This window comes from Lissotriton helveticus, chromosome 12 (assembly GCF_964261635.1).
Source record: "Lissotriton helveticus chromosome 12, aLisHel1.1, whole genome shotgun sequence".
Lineage (NCBI taxonomy): Eukaryota > Metazoa > Chordata > Amphibia > Caudata > Salamandridae > Lissotriton > Lissotriton helveticus.
This window is the reverse complement of record NC_136073.1, coordinates 552,651,719-552,679,519: the sequence shown is the minus strand read 5'-3', so window position 1 is coordinate 552,679,519 and position 27,801 is coordinate 552,651,719. Positions and strand designations below refer to the sequence as shown.

At 46.0% G+C, this 27,801-nt stretch overlaps 1 protein-coding gene and 1 long non-coding RNA gene across 5 annotated transcripts in view; one reads left to right on the top strand and one right to left on the bottom strand.

The window, feature by feature from the left end:
* Nucleotides 1–27,801, top strand: part of LOC144799960 (uncharacterized) — a 315,778-nt gene that overhangs the window by 211,478 nt on the left and 76,499 nt on the right. The gene's annotated exons all lie outside the window — the stretch shown is intronic.
* The window catches only part of ARL2BP (ARF like GTPase 2 binding protein), a 284,386-nt gene continuing 268,615 nt past the window's right edge, over nt 12,031–27,801 (bottom strand). For all 4 annotated transcript variants that reach the window (XM_078671594.1, XM_078671597.1, XM_078671596.1 and 1 more), the window contains exon 7: nt 12,031–15,320. In XM_078671594.1, coding sequence (XP_078527720.1) covers nt 15,222–15,320 — 99 coding nt within the window. In that variant the 3' untranslated portion in view covers nt 12,031–15,221. The remainder of the gene's footprint in view (nt 15,321–27,801) is intronic.

Sequence of the window (27,801 nt, the reverse complement as noted above, 5' to 3'; positions counted from 1 at the left end):
GAGGCAGGAAAGCATGACTCACAGTAGTGTCCAGTACTGCCCTAATGAACAGGTAGTGCTGTGAGGGCACCAGGTGAGATTTGGGCACATTTATCGAAAAACCCAAGTCGAACAACAGCTGTGTTGTTACTTGCAGATGGTGCAGGACCATCTCTGGTGACTTGTCTTTCAGCAGCCAGTCGTCCAGATAGGAGAATACAGGAATCCCCGACCTTCTGAGATGGGCTGCCACCACCGCCATCACCTTTGGGAAGACCTGAGGTGCAAAAGTAAGACCGCAAACTGGTAGTGTTGAGACCCCACCGTAAAACGGAGATACTTCAGATGCTACTTCAGGATGGGAACGTGAAAATACACATCCTGTATATCGATCAACACCATCCAGTCTTCCTTCTGCAGTGCCAGAGGAACCTGAGCTACGGTCAACATCTTGAACTTCTCCTGTTTGAGGTGCATATTCAAGATCCTGAGGTCTAGGATCGTCCGCAAATGACTGTCCTTCTTGGGAATCTGGAAATACCAGGAGTAGCATCCCTGACCCCTTTCCTGCCCTGGAACAATCTCTACTGCACCTTTTTGTAACAGGGATTGGACCACTTGTTGCAAAAGCATTGGATGGTCCTCCGAATACCAACACTGGCGAGGAGGGGCAAACTCCTGGAAGTGAAGGGCGTACACATTTTCTACAAGATTCAAAACCCAACGATCGGACATAACAGATTTCCAATTTTTTAGAAAATGGGACAGCCAATCTCCAACAGGACCAACATGCTCCAAGAAGGGGAAATCTAGAGATGCTTTCCCGCAGAACCAGTGGTTGGGACAGGAGAGGAGGAGGAGACCTGCTGGTGAACATCCCCTTGCAGACGACCTCTTGCTTTCCCTCTGCATGACCGCTACAGAGGGTTCTGTTGCTGCCGGCTACAAAAAGGAGCCGCCGTCCCAAAGCCCCTGAACTTCCGGACACCAAAGACCCTTGGCTGTGACTGCAAGCCTAAGGACCTAGCAGTAGCCCTGTTATCCTTAAACCATTGTAAGGCAGAATCAGCCTTGGTTCCAAAGAGCCTTGACCAGTCAAAGGGAAGGTCAAACAACGTGGCCCGGACGTCTGGAGAGACTCCTGATCCTCTCAACCAGCCATGTCTCCTAGTCACCACCGAAGAGACCAAAGTGACCCTTAACATTCTCAGGCAATTTCGGGATCACCTCCTAGGCCAAATCCATCAAAGCATGGATGTAAACCCTCATCAAACACGTGGCATTGGTCGATTTCAAGGCCATGCTGGTCGACGAGATCACCTTCTTTGCAGATTGTTCAAACTTTTTGGAGTCCCTATCCCCCAGAGTAGAAGGAAAAGAACCAACAGACTGTTTTGAAGAACAAGACACTTGTACCACAAGGCTCTCAGGTGAGGGGTGCGATGATAAAAACGAAGTGTCTCCTGGGGCCACCTTATAGAGCCTTGCCACTGACCTTGAAACACCAGGGGCAGACATTGGCTTCTGCCATACATCCAAAATAGGATCCATCAGAGCCTCGTTGAAAGGGAGCAAAGGATCTACTGCAGAGGAAGGAGATTGCAGCACCTCTGTCAAGATATTAGATTTGACCTCTGCCATTGGTAACTACGTCCAGGAGGTCAGCAGCCTTTCTAATTACCGAATGATAAGAGGCCACCTCTTAAGAGTGAACAGCCTTTGGGGATAAGAGCCCCCACTCTGGCGAGGTCCCCCTCCTCAGCCTGCTCATGCTACTCCTGATATTTTACTTCCAGGAGGCTCTGGGCCTCCCTTCTCGATCTAGTTTATGAAGTCTGCGTTGGCAGAGCCAAACGTGGCGCCGGAGACCTCAGAGCCAGCGTCGACAGAGGACCTTCCGAAGTGGGCAGAGGCACCAACCAATGTCATGAAGGTGCCAGAACGGATCTCGAAGGAGCCAGAGAAAAGTCCATCCTTTACTCCTGAGAAGGCATTGGCGGTGAGAACCTCTGCATCGGGAGAGGCCAAGATGGAGTCATTGGCATGAAGGGCATGAATGGAGCCTGGTCATAATGTTGGGGGGCACCCAAATTAAATGAAAGTAGACACACAGGGCCAGCTAGTGCGCCAGATGGGTTAACCGCTCTGGCAAACATGCCATACAGCACATTAAGGAAATTCGACGGACCCGCCCCTGGAGTAGGAAAAGGTGTATACGGATGCGGAACCACCTGACCTAGGAAGATCGAGGTCATGGAACAGGCTCCAACTGCGAGGCCGGATCCGGGATCGGAGCGTCCATAGGTGCAGGCGACTCTCCTCTGGGCGTCGGAGAGTCCCTCGGCATCAGAGAGCCAGTGTCAAAGTGTGCACAGGAGACACTTGCAAGGAAGGAAAAGGAGAAATATCATCCTTCCTGTGGCGACGTCGGACCGGGTACAACGACTTCGATGACTTCTCCTTCGAGGAACGATGCTTGGACCCGTGTCAGCTCTTTTTCTCATGCTTCTTAGACAACCTTGAGGTGTGCGGATTCGGCGACCTCGACCTCGTCCTTTTCCGACTCCTCCTCTCCTTCGTCGCTCGGGCCATGAACAACTCAGCCTGCCTTTCCTTTAGTGCCTTCGGATTCATCCAACGGCACTAGGAACACTCTTCCACATTGTGGTCCAACGACAAACACCAGAGGCAGTCTTCGGGGTGTCTGTAATCGACATATGGCCCCCACATTCCCTACAGGATTTAAAGCCAGGCTTCTTCTGAGTAGCCATGATCGAAGAAACAGTTTCTGGATAAATGCAACAAAGTAGTCTACAAAGAAATAGATACCTAGAAAAAACCATTATGCATCGACGGCGCAGAAAGAAAAAGAGAACTGATGCCAGCACGCCGACGAGGTTGTCTTATGGCTCTGATAACGTCATACGGAGTCGCGATCGGAGCCATGCTATTGTGACGTCCTCGTAGATGCGAGAGAACTAAGAACAAGGTTTCCGTGGAATGCTGGCGCAGGGGTAATTCAAAAGGTGAGGAAGCCAAAGGCAGATGTATCCATCAGACGATTCCTTTACTAGATGACTTGATGCTTGAGGAAGGATTTGAAGCAGTAATTTGGCTTTTTCCCCTGATGTGTTTTTGAAATGTGGGGGAGACTGAAACTTAGTGCTGTCCTGAAGAAGTTGGTTGTTATCAAATTTTTTAATGACACGTTGATGTACCCATATGCAGAATCTGCCATAATCTCTTAGGTGACTTCCAACCAAGTATTAGATGAAACTGCAGCAACAAAGCAGGCAATCTGAAAATAGTGTACAATGGCCATTCCTTTTTAGATTTTTTGTTGTTGAATTTTATACAGCGCGACCTAGACCCGGAGGTATCAGAGCACATTACATGAGCAACAGTTATGTTAAAGACGGACACACTCATTGTTGTTGGACACAGGGAGACTAAGTATTTTGCCCAGAATCACAGAATGTTGAGCGTCCCTGCAGAGACTTGAACCCTGTTCCCTGGCTCCGAGGTCGACCGCCCTGACTCATACATACTTAACATGGATGCATCCATGGCATTTGATACATAGAAGAGGTCTAAAGAGCATACTGGAAACACTAAGACACTGCTTGGGTTATAGCTGGGATAGTGATTGATTGATTGATTGATTGCTTTATTTCGATATGCATATATCATAAAAGCAGTACAAAAGATAAAAACAGCATGTCGAAAAAAAGTATGACTGTACATTCGGTGAAAGAATAAAACACATTAGATCAGCATAAATTAATTAAAAAAGAGGATTAAATTGATATGGACAGTCTTCTATGTCTAATCAACCAAGCCCATTTTAAAAACTTAGCAACAGCACAAACAATGGGAGGGGCTGTATTGGTTAAAAGAATCCGGAGGGCGATAAAGTGCTGACGGGTACCCAATTCTCTGCAGATAGGACCAAGCCAACGTGATCTGGGGCGACCATAGTCCGGGCATTCGAAAAGAAAGTGTGGCACCGTCTCTGGTTTATCGGGACAAAGAGCACAAAAGCGTGATGGGGACTGGGGTTTATTCCACCGGGAGCAGAAGTCGGCCAAGGGTAGGGTTCCTAACCGGAATTTAATGTACAGGGACCGATCCATGGCAATTGATATTATGTCCATGTACGGCTCGTAGGTGACGACATCTTTTAACAGCAGAAAAGCTGCGGTGGTTTTGCAGTGCTGCTGGCTGCTGGTGCGCTTCACACAAACCCACTCCCAAAAAAGTTTTTTTAAGGTCTCCTTTGGGGGAGCGGAGTGGCTATGCCAGCAGGAGTCCAGGCCTAAGTCCCCTAAAAGATGTTTAATGTCCTTCAGCCATTTAATGCTATGCCAACCGTCGGAGTGCATCACCTCAGCTAGACCATTGGCATAAGATTTTAGCTCAGGAACCCTCCACAGGCGAGCCCAGAGCAAGAGGGGTCGGAGACGGGCCTGATCCCTTATAGCTTTGCAGCCAGTATCCATGAGCACTGGGATAGTCGGACTACTCGATGGAATAGCAAGGAGATCTTTAATGAATTTGTTTTCGGCCTTGCTCAGTAAGTCCACTTTGCCCAGGCCCCACAGTTCGGCTCCATAGAGTGACGCAGGGACCGCACGTGCTTTGTATATGTCTAGTAGAGGGGCAACACAGTGTTTTGTTGAGTTGTTGAACTCCTTGAGGAGGGCCCCCCCCACCCTTTTGTGGGCCATTGTCATTTTATTAATGTGGGCGGTCCAACTCATCGCGTCGTTAAGTCGAATTCCCAAGTAATCGAATTCTGCCACTCTTTCAAGGGGTATGGAGTTCAGAATGGGAGGGCGGCCAAGTTTGCGTGGTGGATGCATAACTAGGTACTTGGTTTTTTCCACGTTGATGACAAGTCCCTTGGTGGTGCAAAAGTCCTGAAAGCGGTTCAGTAGTGTTTGGAGACCCTGGGGGGTTTTAGAGATGAGGAGGGTGTCGTCGGCGAACAGCAAAGTTGGAATTTTTACGCCTCCCAGAGTGGGAGCGTCTGCTGGTTCGCCGAGTAGATGATCTACCACTCCATTGATATAGAGGGAGAATAAGGTGGGGGCCAGGACACAACCCTGCCTTACTCCCCTCTCGACCCTGATCTTATCGGTCTTTTCCCCGTTCAACCCCCATCTGACCTGGGCATAGGTGTTGTTGTGCAGTTTGATAAGGAGGTTTAGTATATACGGGGGCATCCCTAGTCCGTGAAGCACCCTCCAAAGTTCCTCCCTAGGAACCAGGTCAAAGGCAGTCTTTAGGTCAATAAAGGCCAAGTAAAGACTGCCTTTGCCCAGCTCCACCACCTTCCAGTATAGTAGCAAGAGCCTAAAGACCTGTTCGATCGTTCCTGTGCCTGAACGGAACCCAGCTTGCTTATCGGACAGGATGTGGTTATCGTCCACCCATTGTGAGATCCTCCCCAAAATGGCTTTCCCCGCCAGTTTCTGGCTCGAGTCTATTAGGCTTATGGGCCTATAATTCCCAGGTAGATCCCGGCTGCCCTTTTTGTAGATGGGGACCACCTCCGCTCCTCTCCAAGAATCTGGCACAGGGCCTCCCACAACGATTGCATTGAGGAGTGCAGAGATTAGTACCCCCCATTCTTCCGGATATGCTCGGAGGATATCGCCTGGTAGGCCATCCGGACCAGCTGCTTTTAATGGTACCAAGGTTTTAATCTGCTTTGTAACATCCAAAACAGAAAAAAATTCCAGGTCTTGAACTAGGGTAAAGGGCGGGAGGTTAAAAGGGTCGTTTAGTGGGCCTTCAGCGGCAGAATAAAGTTTTTGGAAGTGGGAGAACCATGTCTGGGCATTGATGGTACAGGTCCTCAGGGTGTCATCGGGACGGTTCCTATTGCCCACCAAGTCCCAAAAACCTTTGGCGTCTTTCCCACGACTGGCAGCCAGGAGATCCTGCCAGAAGTTATCCTCCCACTCCATCTTCGCGTTTTTTTGGCAGAGTGCATAGTGTCTCCTGGCCACCCTAGTCTTAGACGGTAGTTTGGACTTGACTGCTTCAATGAGAAGTGACTTCGCCTCCCTGCACTTCTGATTGTACCAGCCCTGTCTAGCTCGTGAGCTTGGTTTCCTTCTATTCGTATTAGCTGGAACTACAAAGAGGTCACTAATAGCCTGGGTTATGGTACAAAACCTTGGGGCCACCTCCAGCAACCCATCCTCTTGGGGGTCAAGATTGACTAGGGCTGAGGCAAGAAGCTGCCTGATGGCAGAAGTTTTCTCCTCTGAAAGTGCCAACTTCGCCCACTTTAGCCGCCGTCCACAGTTGGCAACTACTGACAGGTCCGAGGCGGGGTTACGAGAAGTTCTGCTCACAGTGCTAATTAGCCGCCTGTGAGACAAGGTGAGAGAGAGGAGGTTGTGATCACTCTCGACAGATGGTATAATCACCATGTCCTCCACCATGCTCCACAGGTGTGTGTCAAGGAAAAAGTAATCAATCCGTGACGTATGCCCTGGCCTATTGTAGGTATGGGCCACTGCTTTGTCGGACCTAGTCCTGCCATTGGCAGCCCTCAGACCAAACTCCATAGCTAATGAGTTGATCTGGAGGGCCACTTCTGTCCACTTTTTGATGGGACTGAGTTCAAGGGACGGAATCCCCCACCTGATGTCATGTTCCTCTTGATCGGTTAGAATTTCGAGGTCCAGGGGCTCAAAGGTACAATTGAAATCGCCCGCCAACAAGGTACAAGACCTATGAGATGACGAGCGAAGCTGGGCTTCTAGACAGGCTATTACTGGGGATTCTCTACCCCCTTTGTGCCTCGGGCGTAAATGTTAAAAATATTTAGGATGACTCGACCCTGGGGATTTTTCAACAATATATTGAGGAGATCCGGGCATTTGGTATCCCGCTCCACCACCCTGCAGTTGAGTTCTGAAGCCACCCAAATTAAGAGGCCACCCGAAGGGCGGCCCCTACCAGTTGCACTATGAACTGCTGGCAAAAAGTGGGTGGAATATCCTGCCTTGTGCAGGGGCACCCCACTCCAGGTTTCCTGGAACAGGCATATGGAGTATTGCTCCACTAGCGCGTTCCAGTCCGGCAGCGCTAGCTTCCTCTCGAGGCCCGCCACATTCCAGCTGAAAACCCTAATCGGGGGGTCCGTCACAGCCGTAATGCTACAGTCCTCGACAGGGTGCAGCGTGTCCACAACACCCACACCAGGGAGGCTAACCAGAAGGTCAGAAGATGCCCCGGTCTCCCCTTGCTCTTTTACAAACTCGGCAGTAGCCTGGCTTTGTGATGTAGTCGAGGGGCTACGGGTTTTAAGGAGGGGTGTAGGCTCGGCAGCAGGACTCAAAACCACAAGGGCCTCCCCGGGAGCGTCACAGAGTCAGCAACCCCAGGAACCCCAATTCTGTATCACTGGAGCTGGATATAACTGCTGTGAGAAGACTCCCGGGGAAGGGTGACCGTGGACGATGTTTTCTACGAGAAGTTGGCCCCCAGGACTGCTATTATAGGGGAGTTGTCCAAGGTGGAAGGTAGGAGTGGTCATGATAGTCCGTGGGTAGAAGAATGTTAAGTCGACTGCATCGACACCCGTTCCAGCCGTGGATCGCCCTTGGGAGCATATCAAATGGGCGACTCTTGCGTCTTGGAAATTAACCACCACACAATCCCCTTCAAGAGATTTTTTCCCGTGTCCAATCCATCCCACCCTGCGTACGCCAAGAATTATGCCATCCACTCCCGGAGGGAGGGGCCTGTTGATTTTCAGCCAATGGATGACCTTATTCTTAAGCGCCTGGTGATTTTCCTGCTGGGTACTCCTAATAGGGGGGACTTTGGTGAGGACAACAACAAATGGGTGGCACTCAGGGGGGAGGTTAACTGGGGGACACTTTCGTGTAGGTTTCTGCGAAGAAGCCAATGGAGAAGGGTTTTTGGGCGGAAGGGTGGTGGGTTTAGCCTTAAGGGTTGTCGCTGTACCACTAGTATTGGCGTGTAAAGCGGCCCCAGGTTGTGAAGTTGGACCCGTCCCTCCCTTCTGGTGTTTCCTTTGACCTAGGTTAGGCACAGGGGTTGTTACAACTGGGGGAGGAATAGCATGCACTTGGGCAGCATGAGTGGAGACATTCGGCCTTGTCTGCCTCGGGCCATCCTGGGAGGCGACCGAGGAGGCGTTCCCAGAAGCTGGTCGCTTGGGCGGCTGTGTCAACTGTTCTCCTGGAGGATGACTCACTAAAACCTCTTTCCCAGTGTTCCTATCTGTCCTATCCACGCTGGGCTTCGGCTGTAATTTGAACAGGGTTTTCAGGGAAAAGAAATTGTCCCTGGTAACCTGTTCAAAACCGTCAAGCCTGTCCCCCAACCTTTTGACTTGGTCGATAAGTGGTACCAAAAGAGACCTGACCAGTTTCTCGATCGGCTCCAGAAAGAGACCCTCGTTGGCTAGGTCAGGTACTGCTGGGACCAGCAGGGGGGGTAGCACTGTGTCAGCTGCAATTGGAGGGGCATTAGAGTTCCCAGGTGGTGCAGGTCCTCCGGCACCTGGGAGTGTGGGGCCCCTCTGGGGCTGATACCTGGCGTGCTTAATAAGCGTGGAGTGACATCCCTTTCGAATGGTGGTCGCCCTTTTCCCCTTCCTTTTCATAGGCCCCTGGATAGATCGAGTCTTGGGCGGAAGTTGTGGATCGAGTGTGGGAGCGTCAGAACAGTATTGGGACTGAATGCCAGAAGAACCGGCTGTGGGAAGGTCAGGGCGAGACTCTACAACCACGGTGCAAGGGCTGACGAGGTGAGGATCAATCAGCAAACTTTCTACCCCATCTGATCCAACCTCTAGTGTTGCACTATGAGAATCCCCTGGTAAATCCCCAAGCAAGGGTGCAGGGGAAATGGAGATTGATGAGGACATCACTAATGCCGAAGAAGGACTTTTAGAAGGGGGAAAGTCAAAAGAGAGGCGCCGTTCTGATATGGCGATCTCATTGTCAATAACAGCCGCCACCCTGGTGAGGAATTTGTCCATAGAACCGAACATAGCACCCCCTGGGGCACTTTCACCGCCACCCCTCAAGGCCTTACCGGAACGGGTTGACATGCTGGATTCCGGACCCACAGTGAAACACCACGAACTAGGACCTGTTGCAGTAGATGTAAGAGGGGTGGCCCAGCCCTGCCTCCTCCTGCCCCGGACGGCCACAGACGGCCCGCCCTTTGCCCGGGCTTCGCCCCGGGCGTCCCGCTTGCGTCCCGCAAGGCGGGCTCTCCTCTGGTCTTGTGGAGTGGCGATGGGGGCGGGGCACACAGGGGGGCGCTGACCGATGACTCGTGGTCATGCAGGGACTCCTGGGATAGCGAGTCCCTGCTGCGCTTACCCCTGTAGCCTCCTCTGTTGGCGGTCTCCCTCGGCAGCCAGCAACCAGGCAAGTCTAGGTCCGCGTTGGTGGGTCCTCCCACGGGCGAGCAGTGCACAGAGACTCCGCAGAGGTTAGTGACGTCCCAGCAAGTTCCCTCAACTTCACAGATGCACCGGGGGAGAAGGATCACAGACAGGTTGATTCCTGCTATGCTTTTAGCTGCTTGCCGGTGGGGGCGGGGCACACAGGGGGGCGCTGACCGATGACTCGTGGTCATGCAGGGACTCCTGGGATAGCGAGTCCCTGCTGCGCTTACCCCTGTAGCCTCCTCTGTTGGCGGTCTCCCTCGGCAGCCAGCAACCAGGCAAGTCTAGGTCCGCGTTGGTGGGTCCTCCCACGGGCGAAGCGGCTCCCGCGCAGTGGGAGCGGCGAGCAGTGCACAGAGACTCCGCCGAGGTTAGTGACGTCCCAGCAAGTTCCCTCAACTTCACAGATGCACCGGGGGAGAAGGATCACAGACAGGTTGATTCCTGCTATGCTTTTAGCTGCTTGCCGGTGGGGGCGGGGCGCACAGGGGGGCGCTGACCGATGACTCGTGGTCATGCAGGGACTCCTGGGATAGCGAGTCCCTGCTGCGCTTACCCCTGTAGCCTCCTCTGTTGGCGGTCTCCCTCGGCAGCCAGCAACCAGGCAAGTCTAGGTCCGCGTTGGTGGGTCCTCCCACGGGCGAGCAGTGCACAGAGACTCCGCAGAGGTTAGTGACGTCCCAGCAAGTTCCCTCAACTTCACAGATGCACCGGGGGGAGAAGGATCACAGACAGGTTGATTCCTGCTATGCTTTTAGCTGCTTGCCGGTGGGGGCGGGGCACACAGGGGGGCGCTGACCGATGACTCGTGGTCATGCAGGGACTCCTGGGATAGCGAGTCCCTGCTGCGCTTACCCCTGTAGCCTCCTCTGTTGGCGGTCTCCCTCGGCAGCCAGCAACCAGGCAAGTCTAGGTCCGCGTTGGTGGGTCCTCCCATGGGCGAAGCGGCTCCCGCGCAGCGGGAGCGGCGAGCAGTGCACAGAGACTCCGCAGAGGTTAGTGACGTCCCAGCAAGTTCCCTCAACTTCACAGATGCACCGGGGGAGAAGGATCAGCTGGGATAGTATGTTCCTGGTTCATCTCCTCTCGTCTCAGTCTTGAGAGAGCGTTACCAAATTGTACTTGTTATGATTGGCTAAGTTCCCTCCTCCAGGAAACTGCACAGCTTTATCCTAGCTTTAATATGACCCCCAAGCCACACTTATCAGCAATTCAAATATGTATTCCCATCTCTATGCTGATGACACTTATCAGTATTTAAAAGATTTCTTCCCTGTAAACATTTTTCTTCTAACTCAGACTACTTTATATTACTGAATCTCAACCCTGTTCAAATTGAACTATTTTTTTCTTAGTACCTCAAAGCAAAACAGCTGTGAAATCGTTGATACACTCCATGATTCCTTGATTAAGACGTTTTCTTCACAGCAAACAAACTTCAGAACAATCAACCATAAATGCTCAATTTGGGATACAATTCTATATCCCTGAATCAGACTTCAAACTGTCTTAGTCACTACAGTACTTTGTAAGCTGGACAATGGAAATTCTCGTCTAACAACAAAAATGTATCTTGCACCTCTGAAGGCAGCCATGCATACAGTGGCTATGCTTGTTACAGACCCATTAGTACCCCTTCTCATCATGTTACAATTTTTTTGCTTCAAAAACACGTATAAACGTTTGGATATCTTCCTCAAAACCTTAATTGTCTTTCTACATTAATCTTCTTTTGGTAATCTGTACTCAAGCGTTGATTGAAATCTGTGATAGTTCTGCTACCATAGAAAAAAGTTTATTTTAATCATCTCTATATTTATCCATACCCACCTTTGTTATGTGTTATGTTATGTTATAATTGTTTATATACCGCATGGCTACCCCAGCAACAGGGCGTCCCAGCGCTTGCGGACATGCCTAATTATAGTACGGCCAGAATGGAGGCGACAAAGTGCCAAATCACAAGGGAATCCTAAGCAGAAGAGAACAACCAGGTTTTAATGTGTTTTCGAAAGAGTAGATGGTTAGAAGTAGTACGGATACACAAGGGGATAGAGTTCCAGAGTTTTGGGGCTAGATACCTGAATGACCGGCTCTTTGATCTGGTTCACTCTGTTTTCACCTGTGATCTCTCCAACTTATGATTTCTGGATGTTTTGCTTGTTGTTTTTTAACCTATTGCAGCTTGTAACATCAAAATACATCAAATTTTAACACCTTTTGGGATATAATCATGCAATAAAAATGGCAACAATAACATTAAAAGAAATGTTCACCTACTTTTTCACCAACACAATGTTAACTGAAGTGATAATGAATACAACACTTACACAGGAAAAGATTTGACAAAATTGCTTGGTTTGTAACACTCACAACATCAAAATCACTGTGTAAATCAGTTTCCACCTGCATCATGAAAGGATCGGTAGGTAAACTGCAATGAAAAAGTGGCATGTTGTATAACAGTAGACTGCTCTTAATTTGAGGATTTCTTTTTTCTGTTTCCTTTACATTCTTTGCCCCTATTGTACTGGGCTGAGGATAAGATCTTGGACTGAACATATTAACAAGTAATTGTAATGAAAAGTAAGAACAGTATACCATTTAGTCATTCACGTAAACTTTTACTTTAAAAAACATGTATTGCCGTATAATTTTGTAGTACAGTTTTATTTCATAACCAGGGATTCTGTTTATTGAAAGATAATAAAATCAACCATTTATCATTCATGCTTTCATTTCAGAAAGAGCTATTCTAATAAAAGGTAACCACTGGCATAAAATGGGAGCACAAATGTTCACATTTTTATAGGTAACAATTTACTATTGAATGTTCAACAAACAATGTTTCTCAAATTAGAAAGGGAAACTGATTTAGTATGTAAAGGAGCAACAACTGTAGATGTGGTGAATATTTTCCAAATCCAATTCAGTAGATCACACACACATGAAATAGGCATTTATAACTGGAAAGTTTAAAAACAACCTTTTAAAGTCTTATCTGTTAAAAAGGACCATTGAAATCAGTTTAGAGAGTATGGCCATTACTTGAAGCTTACCAAAACAGTCATTCAGTACCCAAACATTGTTTTCAATGAAATGGCTAATAAAGATGTCCTTCCTCTACTCCATCATAAACCATCCTATTTCATATGAGGTAGACAGATGACAGGACTGATATCGGGGACAAACCCAGTTATTTCAATTCCAGACGTATCTAATTTGCCACATTTTACATATGCCTTCCAGTTCTATACATTTAGAATGATGTAACCCATTGGACTGCATTTTCTGAAGTTGACACAAATCTTAGAATCCGCTTGGCAAAAAAATATATAAATGACCATGTTGAATTTTGTTTTTAAAAACTAACTTCTTTTGCCTTTGTTTCACAAAACTGGAGAAACATAATTAAACAAAATATATCAAATATTTCGCAAAATTGTAATAATTTGTTTCCATTCTAACCTTTCTGCCAAGCTGAATATACGTTTTTATATATCTTAAAAGGAATCAGCCAACTGTAAGTAATTCTTGTTATTAGTGTTGCCCCCCCCCCCCCCAAAGTAATCTCAAGGACTACCAGCTTCAGGTAAATGATCATGTTTGCGTTATCTATATTCACCTGCAATTTATATGCGTTCTTGAAAGAAAGTATACCTTTCTCTCCCTCACTCAATGAGTAAGAAAAGAGTAATGTATGAGAAGAGAGGATTAGGGCATGGGTTCGGGGACTGAAGGTAGTATGAAACATGTAGTTTCAGGTATGGGGAATTCACTGTAGCGGTCTCCAATGGGATGAATTATTAAAAGCAATGGCAGTTAAGAAGCAGAGCACAGGACACAGGTTCAGGGAAACTGGTATAAGGGCAACCAATGTGCTTTTCTTGCACGTCAGTTTAAACCAATTAACAGGCCACTGTCTGGTTGTTTCATCAAATTGCATTGTAGCAAGCCCAAAGCACAATAGTGATAAAGCAAATTATATTAACCATGAATGGGAACTACACAGGGGAGGAATAATGCCAAGAAGAGTATAATGGGATAAACTAGATAACGCCTGTGTGTTGAATGACAAGTAAATGAACAGATATGCTAAATATGCTGGCTAGATCAACATTCTGTGCGTTCCGGACTCTCTTCTAAACGCTTTGCAACATATACCTAAAGAATGCGTGCTCTACCTGCTGATATGTAGAAATGCAAAAAGTGGTCAGCAGTAATGATAAATACGCACTATTTGCAAAACGTTACCATTGATGAAAAAACTCCAAAGGGTTGTCAACCCCTGCCCATATCAGAAACCATCTTCGGATTTTGTCTTAACCCCCAAACAATATCCCATATTAAACTGGTCTATGCCCACGATCAAATATTTTCCCTGTTTACCAACCTCACTGGAAATACGCTGGCTACAGATGAGAAGACATGCCAAGTATCTATCGGGCCACAAATTGAGAGGAACTAGATTGTCCCTGCAGCCACCAAAGATAGACCATTTTCTTTGGCAAAGTGTCACTTTACATTGGGTCCAAAAATCCATAAAGTAGTGTTCCTGCTCCTTGACTAAACATCAAGTCCCTTTCAGGGCTTGAAACCTTTTCAGTACAAGATCTATGTGCCCATAATGGAACTCTCATTTCAGAAGCGTGAGCTGTTTCTGTACAATTGAAAGACAAGTCTGAATAATAAAATGCCTGGAAAATACAAAGCCAGCAAGGGGATATAACCCTTAATGTGAACTACATTACAGTTGTGTTTCTAGTACCATAGACCAAAACACTCTCATGCAAGGTCCACAAATAAATTGCCCACTCATATTACGACCAGACAGAAATCTGAACATATCTAAGCCATAGCAACAAGAATCAATCTGTCCACACAACACATGGCAGTTCTTAAGTCAGGCTAAAGATAAAACTCATGGCATTATTAATGAAAACGTGTTTTAGATGAAAATTAGAGGATAGGGCCTTGAATGTGTTCACTGACATCAAAGAACAATCATTAATTTAACTGTTAGGAAATAATGAAGATGGCAAAGCTACCAGTAGTGGGAGAAGGCACACGTTTGTACAATAGGCATGCCTGAACTGTTAAACTACTATTTTATATTTATATTTCATCAAACAATAGTATGAGAAAAGTTACCAGCAGAAACATGCCACAATGAATACTCCTCAGGGTATTTTTGTGGTCTTAAAATTGAGAATGCAGATAAGAAAATATTTTACATTGTAATACTTTTCAAATCAATAAATATATTCTTAAGCAGGCGAGTCTGAATGAGTCCCTTTTACCCGGGCTCATTCCTCAATATTTTCTGAAAAAATACCTGTAGTTGCAAATTTGTGTAAGAGAAGCTGTTCATACAGTCATGATAACGTTTTAAAACAGAAATGTAAAATGTTTCACCACAAGAAACTATAACATTTCCATTGTTCTCAAGTTTGACATAGGCACATACACATCCTCACCACATACATCTGGCACACTTTTTGTATTATGCAGTGTTCTGCAGCTTAACAGGCAGATAGTTATTCTAACCAAATTCCAAGACAAGCAATTGTTACTGTCTTGTACTCAGTTAGTAGGAAAAAACAATTCCGATTTAAAATGATGCTGTTTCTTTGCCACATTCACCATCAAACACTTAACATGTAATAGATGGAAGCTGTTTAGTGCAACAGTCCTTTCACATCATCTTTTCCTGAAAACCTCTGTTGGCGTCTTCTCAGCATTCAAGACATGGTCCCATGGAAATTTTGGAGGTCAATCAAAAATGTCCAGTGAATTAATTTTTTAAGAAGTTCTGAGGAGGGGAAGATGAAGACTTGCATAAGGATGTTACAACTAAACCGCTGCTTAAATCCACACTCCTGCCTTCTTTTTCCTATAAAAAAGTAGAAAAAAGATAAAAAGTAGCACTATCACTTCTTAATTTTCATCTGCATTTATGTTGGTCATTATTTTATTAGTACAATTCATATATTACAATCATTGTTCCCTGAAAGGTTCAACATACACGTGTACCTATACTACCCAAAGCGCACAGTGTCTCGTTTGAAGCGTGCACACACTTCACACTAGAGACCATTTCACGCCGCTGCCTTTTAAATGTACAAAAGGGGATGGTGATGGACGGAGCATCCGAACCAATCAAACACTCACACCCAGTCAACAGATCTGGGTTGAATCCATCACCGTTCTTTAGCCCACTCTGCCACCCCAGTTCAGACATGGCCATATGCAAATCAGTTTGACCCTGTGCCTCATGGGAACAGTCCAGCCCGAACTGCCAAGCCATGCCTTCCCTGGACTGGAAATAAGCTTCCTAGGACCGGTGTCTGGCATTTCAGCCGTCTTCAGCCAGGCTTGCTTGAATCCAGTGGCAAAGTGAGCAATGGACTCGCGTCTGAGCATACTCTGCCAACTTATGGCGAACAAAGCAAATGGGGTGAATGTATGACATTATTCTGCATTCTGTCCATCAATTGTTGTTTTTGCATTTGTCACCCCGAGTGGGACGGGTATGCTCAGACGAGACTCTCCACACCACTTGAGTCAAGCTATCCTGGCTGAAGACGGATGATAGCCAGAAACCGGTCCTAGGATGCTTGATTCCGGTCCAGGGAAGGCATGGCTTGGCAGTTCGGGCTGGACTGTTCCCATGAGGCACAGGGTCAAGGCTGATTTGCATATGGCCATGTCTGAACTGGGGTGGTGTGGAGTGCAAAGAAACTATGGATTTAGGCCCAGATCTCTGTACTGGGGTGAATGTATGACATTGTTCTGCATTCTGTCCATCAATTGTTGTTTTTGCCTTTTAAATGTGAGCGGCGTGAAGATCGGTAACTTGCTTGTTGAGGGGAGATGGGGCAGCAATCTCGGGAAAGCCTGGCTTACCCAACACTACTTGCAATGGCACTAGTCAAACTTAGAAATGGGCATCACAACAGTGTCAATATCAAAAGATGACGGTCATGAAGCACCTTCCATGTTAGAGGGCCACTTCTGTCAGGATGCTGCACATTAAAGTCACAACGCTCATTAAAGCTCCCCTGGTACGAACAGGGGCCTAATTGCCCCCAAATGGCATTTGGCCTCAAACCTGAGGATCGTGATTTGTAGCGCTGAAATGTGCTTTCTGCACTCTCTGATTTCATGATGAAGGTAAGAACAGTGTTAGCAAGACTCAGGGTTTCCCTGCCTGAGGCTGCAACATTTCTATCTTTGGTGATTTTGCTCTACTTTCAGCATAGTGTAGAAAGGCTGGTTTTTGTGGGTATAAATAGCCCATACCCGCCCAGTGGTCATTGGGGCAGTTTATATGAACCCCGGGATAAGCATTTCTTTTCGGCTCTGGTAAAGTAAGCGACTTTCCCAGAATCACAGGATCTTGAGTTGAGGCCGGTTCCTCAGTACCAGACTCAGCAGGTCTAGCCGCACTGCCATTGTGTTGAACGCACCAGGACTTTCAACAGATGCTGAATTTGGGTCAAGACTGGCAACACCAACCTCTATGTCATTTTTCCCTATGAACTACAGACAGCTTTGCACTAGAGCTGGGGAAACCCCATTGCCTCTGTGTCTTTTCCGGCAAATCCGCAACGTTTTCTAAAATTGACAAATTTCATTACGATGCAACATTTAAAACCATATCCCAATTTTATGAAATCGTTACCAAAGATTTGCAACAGTAGTAAACAAACAGTGCAGCAGTTTTGAAAGGATCCACTGCACAGTTCCTTGTTTATCCAGTAGTTTTCAGGCAACAATAAAAGCGTCAAGATAATTGATGGTGAAAAATGGAATGAGAAGAGTTTTGTGTAGTGCCAGTTTTGACTCATCTAAGGTAGCACTGAGGGTTACTATACCTGCTCCAAAGGATGTGTACCATGCAGATCACAGAATGTGCATAGCTTAGTGGGGTAATGCTTTTGTCACAAAGACCCTTTTGTTAGTGTGCAGTTCATAAATCAATCATAATCTAGCACTGTGAGCTATGAAGTGTCATCAAAGAGCTGCATGAAATCTACCAAACTACCGGATACAGGTTAGAACGTTATGTTTTTTTCGAGTCTTTCATTATCCTAATGTTGCTAAAAGGATACGAGTAGAAATAAATTCTTGTTAGTAAAGCAAACCCTTAGGACTGTGTTCCATTCTGAATCCTGACGTTTGTTCTTCTCCAGAACAAGCACTCTTAAATAATGCCTATCAGTATAAATGACATGAATCCTACACTTGTGGTCTCCTTTGTCTAATGTAACATTTTCTATACACTGTTTACACACGGATGACTAATTGTCTCTGTATTTGTATGTGATGTAAAGTATTCCAACACCTTACACTGGAATGAGAGGCCCTATAAAACAAATTAAATACATGTGAGAGAGGGGCTATGGAGATATATGGGGCACAGATGAAGAGTAACAGTAAGATAATCATTGGAATGCCTTCACAAAGATTGTTGAATCATGGTGCGGTCTGGGGTCATGATTTACTATGCTTTAAAAGCTAATACAATTGAATATATAATGCAAAATATGCTGTTGAATGTGCCACCTTTGCCCACATTTTCTTCGGGGGAGAACCCGCCTCCCCCGAACACTGCTTGTAATGGTCAGGCTCCTTATCGGCACTCACTGTGTACAATACTGGGCTGGTCTCAAAATATTTGCCAGGGCTGCTTTGGGTTCCTAGTGCAGCCCTGTGTAGGATGGGTCTTATAATAGTACAACCGCTGGAGTCCTGTGCTTTTCTAAACCCGGAGTGTTCTTGCCTGTGTAGCCAATTTACTTTATGGTGTGTATCTATATCGCAAACCTGTCTTACGAGCCCTCACATGTAGCTGTATGTGTAGAAATACGCCTTATTTTTCACTTTTCTTAAAGCAAACATTTGGAGTGGTGTTTGCATTGATATTTGTCGCTGCACTCGCATGCATGGTCAGGTTCTTGGCGCACATAGCCTTGGCTGCAGCGCACAGAACATTGATTACATTACAAAAACTGACACTAAATATTCAGCATTACCTTGAGTGCCCACATACAATATACCCACCACTGTTTGAAGCAGGTTTGGGAATAGGGGGGCCTGCACTGTTGAAAAACTTCAACGATACAACAAAACATGTTGCTCAGTTTGTCAACAAAAACCCTTTTGTGAAAGCATTAACCCCTTTAGTGCTGCCGTCGGCCAACGGTCATCGCAAGCACTACCTTGCCAGTGCTGCGCGCGTCCGTTGCCGACGCGGCTGCACCCGTTTCTTCGAACGTTCAGCACTGGCGCTGAACGTTCGAAGCAGTAAACGGGTTAAATGAAAAGGTGAAATGTTAGTTGAACACTTAGCGGTTAAACAGCAAGGTCATATAAATATTCTTTATCGTTGACAGTTTCGAGCACAATCATTCAGTTAGACACAAATGAGTGATTGAATGAGATTGAAAGGGAGAGCCAATGGGAATGGAGCAGTAAGTCAACACCTAAAGAGTTTGATGTAGGTGGAGAAGCAACAGTGCTTAATTTGGGCAGGTGAAGGGAACCAGCACTTATTTTTAGGGCCTGACATTTATCTGCATTAGACATTTACCGAGAGCAATAGAGGAAAAAATGTAAAAAGAGGAAAGGAGGAGGAAGAGAACGAAATAAACACCATCACAAAGGGAGAAAGCAGGGACATGCAGAAGTGAGATAAAGCGCTACTGCCTGAGACGAAGCTGTGTTCAACGCACGCCAGGCTGGTAAACAGTATTCTTTTAATCCTAATGTTCTGTGCACTTTGTTTTCAACCTTTGAGGAATTTGTTTTCTTTAATTTCCATTGTGAGCACACTGGGCACCTTGCTTTCTGCACTTGCGCTTTAGGCACGCGGTTTGCGGCCGAAACCGGGAGTTCAATCAGGACACCGCCATCTTGGGCGGTTAGCATTGTAGCTTTTCTCTGAGCCTATAAAAGACCATGCTGGCGCGCCGAAGGCAAGCCAGTCTGCGCCCGTCCGCGCTCGAGCCGGGCTCAGGGCCCGTCCCCCTGGTCCAAGTGTAACCGACCGTCAAATCTACTCCAGAGAGCAGCTTCGGGGCCGAGACCCGGAGGGTGGAAGGGCTTGTTGTCCAAGGCTTACTCCCTATGCTTTTTTGGAGGTACGGGCCAAACGCTGCCCTAAATGTGCCTCAGTTCTGCAGTGTTCTGTGGTAAATTCTGGCATTTCCTATGGCACTACATCTTGTACCAGTCCCATACAAGTAAGCCAGACGCCCCTTAAATGTCTTTTGCTCAACGCCAGGTCCCTTATCAAGCACAGTGTGGAATATGCAATGTTCATGGAAGACCATGACATTAAATTAGCATTTATTACTGAATCTTGATCGGATGAAGCCTCAGGGCCTGAGCTTGTTAAAGCTACGAAAACCTGGGAGTCTAAATAGGAACAAGAAAAAAATATTTTAATCCTAGCAAGTGATAAAACCAATGCCCAACGTTCAGGTGCAGAGGAAAAATCCTTACAAACATTAGCAAAATGTTCATGTACCAACGCACATAGCCACTAGCAACCGTAGGTGTATCCCAATGTCCAGAGATGGATTCCCATCAAAGTCTTGTTAATGATCAATATTCTCATTTGGTCATCCAAAGGTAGGGATGGTGAGTCTCTAGATCATTGAGACAGGATCCATACCCTCCATAAGAGACAGGGTTGTAGCCCCCGAGTTGCTCGTTGACCATATGTTTGATCATTAAGTGGGAACTAGTGCAGTGCAAAAAAAAAATATGTGAGGATAAAAAAGAATAGAGAAAGACAGCGAAGCAAACTTTAATGGCTATCAGTCTCTTTCAGATTAAAACCAAGAACAGCGCAATCATAGCAGTTCAAACAAATATCTGCTGAGGGGCCAACATTTGCAGTTGCGACAATTTTTTAGAACAGAGGCCCTGAAGAAAGCCTTAGGAGGTTTTTTTCCCCGTTTGGCAGAAACATGTTGGATGACCAAATGAGAATATTGATCATTAACAAGACTTTGATGGGAATCCATCTCTGGACATTGGGATACACCTACCTATTGGTTTTATCACTTGCTAGGATTAAAATATTTTTTTCTTGTTCCTATTTAGACTCCCAGGTTTTCTTAGTTATTCATGTTAGTTGGTAGGGGACGGAGCCTGGCTGGGTCTTTAAACATCCCTGAGACCCTCTTACCCTGTATGTTATATGCTTGTTAAAGCTACGCCCCCAGCTTCTTCTGCCATACTCAGGATAGACCTCTTAAGAGAGGTGAGGGCTGGCAGTAATTTATCACCACTCTTTGAAACCCACTTTCATTAAAGCATCCAATCAGTCATGCGAGGCACTGTCAATTAACATTCAAACCTCGGACCCAGGGGTGCGTTTTTAGACTCTATAGGTTCCCTTCTAGAGGATGGATCATGTATCAAGTATTTTACAGTCATGGGTGATTTTAACTTTTATCTCGAAGACCCCATTGATCCAGACAACGTGAAACTTCAGCAGATTTTCAGTGGAGGTGACCTCAGGCAGTTAGTGTTAGATCCCACTCATTCTGCTGGCCATACATTAAATGGCATTTTATCTAACAACCCTAATCTTGTCTACACTAATGTAGAACAAATTATTTGGACTGATCACTCGGCGGTGCTATTTGAGCTCAAACAATATACGCACAGTCTCCATAAACCCTCAATCAAGGCAGCTTTAACGATAAGGGCTTGGAAGAATATTGATAATGCTGCTCTTGACTATATGTTAAAAGGATAAGTTACTTACCTGTAATCCTAGTTCTCTTCCAGGGGTATACTCATCAAAGTCATAAGCACCCCGCCCGCCTCCCCGGTCTAGCAATGTTAGTACAGGTTTTAAGTGGTTTTTATATGCCTTTACAAAAAGAACTGACCTAACTGCCACCTGTGGTGCATGCTGGGAGCATAGGGCTCTCTAAGGTTCTTAAAGGCAAAGTGCCTAGATTCTTGTAAATCTTAAAGGCGAGGTGCCAGTTGTCTTTTCTGTCTTAGGACAGTAACTCCTATGCAGCCTATGGGCCAAACTGCCTGCAATTACTTGTGTTTTTTCCTTGTTCTGGAAAATAAAAGATTCTTGTATGAAGCCATTTGGGTGTATGGTCTCTATTACAAGATGTCTTAAGTAACTTATTACCATACATGTATTGCTGAGTTGTTTCTGGCTGTTTGTCCCTTTTTAAGTTTGGATTCTTTTATGGGGCTGCATAGTTACGTATATGTAGGTTTTCATACATATTTGGGTGTATGTTTAGACTTTAGTTTCGAGACATGCACCTGTATATGTATGTACATATATGTGTGTGTGTATATATATATATATATATATATATATATATATATATATATATATATATAGCTATAAGCTACGGGGTCCCACACATGGGCATGGATAATTCACTGCTTAGGACTATTGATGAGTATCCCCAGGAAGAGAAAACTCTTTACCTGCACTTTCCTCTGATGTAGAAAAAGCCACGACTAACTATACAGATTGGGTGGATTCCGCCTGTAAGCTATTGGCGCCTAACGGTGTATCCCCAAGCGTTCAGTGCCCTCAGCCCCCTGGTACTCCGAAAGCCTAAAAAACCATAAATTAGACTGCAAAAAATTGGAGAGAGCCTGGAGGAGAGAGTATAAGACCTCCGACAGAGGCTCACAAACTAGGTCTTGCCAGTTACAAGAAAGTGCTTTGCGAAACTAAAAAGGCTTATTTTGGATAACAAATTAGAATGGCTAGTTCTTCATCCAAAGCTTTGTTTAAAACTATCTCCATGCTCACTACTGCCTCCAGCCCTAAGATAGAAAGTAACACTGAACTGTGTGAGGCTGCTTTCTATCTACAAAAGGTTGAAAATATTTTCTCCTCCTTCACTTTCACATCCAATGCCACCAACGAGGTGCTGCCCTCAGTGAGCGTTGAGCATAATGGGCGCCCCCCTAGATTTGATCACTTCAATCCGTTGGAGCAGCAAGGAGTCATTAAACTGATATCAGAGATTCGGTCTGGGTCTCCTTTGGACCCTTGTCCAGTCTCTGTGCTGAAAGCCGTCCCAGATACCATTGGGGAAGCTCTCACTCCACGGTTTGCCTCTATATTTAACACTGGTCACTTCCCAGGCCCCTGGAAGATAGCTTCTATCCTGCCTCTACTTAAAAAATCTAATTTGGACCCTACAGACCCGAGTAACTACAGACCCATCTCTCGTCTTCCCTTCCCGGGTAAGATGATTGAGAAGGTCATGAATGGTCAACTTAGACGGTTCCTTCAGTCCAACTCCCTGCTAGACACCACGCAGTTTGGATTTCGTCCGGAACACAGCACTGAGCCGGCGCTAATAAAATCTATGGATGAGATTTGAGAGGCCTTAGATCAGGGTGGGGCTGCCATACTTATTATGCTAGACCTCTCACCGCTTTTGATACGGTCCATCATAAAGTTTTGATGGACCGTTTATCGGCGGTCGGAGTCCATGGCAAGGCCTGGGACCTTTTGAAATCTTTTCTGGCCAATAGAACACAAACAGTGGACCTTGGCAGAGACAGCTCTAAGCCCTTTTCTCTCCCTTGCAGAGTTCCACAAGGTTCTTCGCTCAGCCCGACATTATTTAATGTTTATGTTGCCCCACTGGCACTTTTGATCAGATCCTTTGGCTCACAGCTAACCTCTTACGCCGATGATACACAAATTGTGTTATCAATTCAAAAAGGCGCTGAGGTGGAGACTGGCTCAAAATGCCATAATTGTATGCAGGTAATCGCTGTATGGATGGCATCAAGCTGCCTTAAACTTCACGCAGGAAAAAAAGAGGTTATCTTTGGGAACACGGCACATCTGTGGACACCTGATTGGTGGCCAGACACAATGGGCGTGCCCCCAACTCCGATGGACAGGGCGAAAAACCTTGGAGTGATTGTGGACTTGAAACTGGCTTATGGTGATCAGGTCAGTAGGGTCGTCTCCTCTTGTTTTTTCATCCTGCGTAAAATCAAATTTTTTCTTCCGGAAGAAAGTATGAAAAAAGCAGTCACGGAGCTCATTCTCTCACGTCTGGATTATTGCAATGGTCTCTTCATTAACATCCAGAAGAGACAACTGGCTAGACTCCAGATTGTGCACAATGCGGCAGCCAGGCTGCTTTCAGGGACCCCTACGTTTGTTTCGGTGAGGGCAGAACCTAGAGCCCTTCACTGGCTCCCTGTCGAACTCCAGATCCAGTTTAATGCTATGTGACTAGTTTTTAAGGCCCTTAATGGTATTGGACCTGACTTGCTGAGTCAGTGGTAAGTTCCTGGAAGAGCCTTACGTTCCACGCAAGCAAAACAAGTTACTCTCCCCCGCATCAAAAAACAGAGCTGGGGTGGCAGGAGTTTACGGTATTGTGCCGCCAAAGCATGGAACAGTCTTCCTTTCCTTTTAAGGAACTCGACATTTAGGAAGGGATTAAAAACCTGGCTTTCAGGTGAATGTTTTTGACCACAGATACAGCCACCAATTCCTTCAGACGGTAGCGTATAGTGCCAGGACACCTCAGGGTAGCAGAGTGCTTTAAAAATCTTAGTAACATTAACATGAAAATTAACATTAACAAGACAAATGTGATGTCTGTTAGTGAATTAAAGATGAATGAGGTGGATCTAAGAATACACAGCCTTGGAATTCCGTGTGCCCATATCTGATTGCACCAGGTTTGACCACCGGCACCATTTCATTTACTGAAACTGAGACGATGAAGGTTGTTAGTTAACTGCTGATAGCGAGTTCCGTAAAGTTAAAGTCAAGAACAACAAGTTCCAACTGGTTCAATATATTTACATTGGAGCAGAACAAAATATGTTCTGCAGTTATGCATTCTGTATGCTGTGCATTTTGGACAAATGTTTCAAAGGCAGTACACTTGTAGTCCCCTCTGTTTTGGGAAGAAAAATTAGAACTGATTTAAAAAGCATGTTAGATCCCATCAAAGGGAATGCACCATCACCAATGCATTTTCTTTCACATGGAAACAATAGAAAGAAAGGCAAAGAGCAACATGAGGCAGTGAAGGCTGTTTGTCAGGATGTTGGAAGCTACCAATGGAAAACAAATGTAAATGGTCACTAACTTTCTTCTCCAGCACTGGAACATCTACAGATTTAAATGCCATATAGAACAAACAAGAAGGCAAAATAAACTAAAAGGGTATTAATAGTAAGTGAAAATGTTGATTAAAGTTATTTGCTAGTCTTTTATTAAACAGACTTGGAAGAATGTGGGTTCCAAGAAGGATCTTTGCACATCTCGCATAACAAGGCGAAGTCCAAGAGTGCTGCACCTGCATTACTCTTTTGGAACTGATTGTGATCTGGCCAGTATGCAAGGAATATGCATTTACAAAGCCTGATATAGGTTGCTAACCGCATACTTGGTTGGAATGCTCAATTCCTTTCAACCTGAATAAATAACTTTAAAATATGTAGCGCATATTTTGCATTATGTCATACTAAAAATCCCACCAAATTGAGTATAACATCAGTCTTATGCCTAAAATCAAGTATTTAAAAAGGCCATGACTAAGGTAATAGTTTCTTTTCAAGTCTTAATGACCCTTTTATAATAAGCTAAAGATTTAAACAAAGGAAAAGTCTAGCAAAAGGCACATAACTTTAAAAGGACACAGTACATTTAACTTTAAATTGGGTAGATTGTTCGGAATAGATAGGAATGATTTTATTAACTATTTCAAACTACTTTTTTCAAGTTCAAACAGTCAACAGCGTCCATGTAGGCTCAATTCTCTAGTGTCCTCTGAAATGATTGAACAAAATTATAGGGGGAATAATGGTAACCCGGCAAAATGTAAAGTTGTAAAGTAAATGGGGCAATAGATTGAATAAGGGTAGGAAGCTAAAACACAAACATCTTCAATATGCAGCCACTAGCATGTATTGTTGAAAGAAATTAAGCTACTCTGAAATATCCATTCTTTCTTTTAGTAAAGTCAAAAGTTTATATATTTTATATGAGATAGTTGTGTGGTCCAAATTCAGGGCCTTATTATGACTTTGGTGGTCCTCTTGCGGCACCGCCGCTGCTTTGTCCACAGGAGGACCGCTAAAGCTGTGGTGCATCTGCCCGCCGAATTCAGAGTTTAATCCAGGTCGGGCGGGCGGCAGCTGTGTCAGTTCTCACAGTAGACCGCCGTCGTGAAAGCGCCTGCAGTACTTTTCTGCACAGTGTGGCATGCAGCCACACAGTGCAGGAACAGGGGGTGCAATTACAGGGTGCACCACATGTACCCCCACATTCACCCCCAGGCCCTGATTTGGCAAGGGGCCCTGTTGGGGCCCCCTTAGATGCCTCTTCGTCACCCATGGTTAGGCAACTCGGAATCTGCTCGCCAGGAGCCGGCTGCGGCACCGCCAGATTATTCAGGCCAGTTGCAGACCAATGGCCCAGCGGGATCCTTGATACCGGCGGTTTTAAGGCCGCCCGACCACCACACTCCGAATACTGTGGGCGGAGCCGCAGTGTGGCGGTGGTTGGCCCGCCACCATGAGTACGGCAGTCCTGTGGACCACCATACTCGTAATACGACCCTTAGAGTTTTATTGTATCACTCTTTCTAAGAAGTAAAGAAGAACAAGTTACTTACCTTCGGTAACGCTTTTTCTGGTAGATACAATATCTGCCTGTGGATTCCTCACCTTGTGAATATCCCCCTGCGACAGCAACATTCGGAAATTCTTTTTGTAGCTTCGCGCCGACGTGGAACCGGACATCATAGAGGCACGGCATCGCTCGCGACTCCGCTGACGTCACCGACGCCTATAATAGGCCCACGCCGGCGTGATGACATCAGTTCCGCTCTTTTTTCCGTGACTTCGAGGCACACGGACGGACCAATGACAGTAGACATATACACAGTATACGCAATAAAAATATCAAGGTAACACACACAGTGTGAAGCAAATGCAATAAAACATTTGACAATAAAATAAATACATAATAGAAACACTGGCATAGAAGAATGGACAACGGGGAGGCGGGTGGGTCAGTGAGGAATCCACAGGCAGATATTGTATCTACCAGAAAAAGCGTTACCAAAGGTAAGTAATTTGTTCTTCTGATAGATACATCTGCCGTGTGGATTCTTCACCTTGTGAATAGAGTCCCACAGCAGTCCCCACTCCCGGAGGAGGGTGTCCACTCTTCTAGACCAAGAAAACCTGGAGAACAGAGCGTGCAAAGTGACCGTCCCTCCTCACCTCGGAATCCAAGCAGTAGTGCTTCGCGAAAGTGTGGAGGGAAGACCAAGTTGCCGCCCTACAAATATCCTCTACAGGAACACCTCTAGCCAATGCAGAGGTTGACGACTTAGCTCTTGTAGAATGAGCCCTTATACCCTCTGGAGGTTCCTTACCGGCCAAAGAGTAGCAGATCTTTATACAGAGGACGATCCATCTTGATAAAGTTCTTTTATGGACCGCTCTTCCTTTCTTGCAGCCAGCAAAGCCAATGAAGAGATGGTCATCAAACCGACAGTCTTTAGTTCTGTCCAAGTAAAAAGACACCGCCCTCTTGGGGTCCAGACGGTGTAACCTCTCCTCCTCCTTGGAAGGGTGTGGGGGAGGATAAAAGGTAGGGAGGGTAACAGATTGACCAAGGTGGAAAGAGGTCACCACCTTAGGCAAAAAAGCAGCCCTGGTCCTAAGAACCATTCGATCAGCATGAATGGACAAGAAAGGGGGCTTGGAACTAAGAGCTTGAAGCTCACTTACCCTCCTTGCCGAGGTTATTGCAACGAGGAAAACTGTCTTAAGAGTCAAAAGCCTCATAGGACATTTGTGAAGAGGATCAAAGGGAGCACCCATCAGAAAGGTCAAAACAAGATTTAAGTCCCACAGAGGCACAATAAAAGGAGTAGGAGGGAACGTATTCGTGAGGCCCTTTAAAAACCTTAAAACTACAGGAGATTTGAAAAGAGATGGCTGGTCAGGGAAGCAGAGAAATGCCGACAGCGCTGAAAGATAGCCCCTCACTGTGGCAACAGCAAGACCCTGTTGCGCCAGAGAAAGGGCAAACTGGAGAACATCAGAAAAATGTGCACTCAAAGGGTCTATAGATTTCTCCCCACACCAAGTGACAAATTTAGACCACCTATAAGAATATATAGATTTAGTGGAGTCACGCCAGGCTGACAAGATGACATCCACCACGTCAGGCGGGAGAGAAAAAGAACTCAGGTTGCCCCGTTCAATCTCCAGGCATGAAGGTGTAAGGTCTGGAGGTGGGGGTGTAGAACCTGCCCCTCCATCTGGGAGAGGAGGTCTGCCGTGTGAGGGAGACGGAGCGGCGG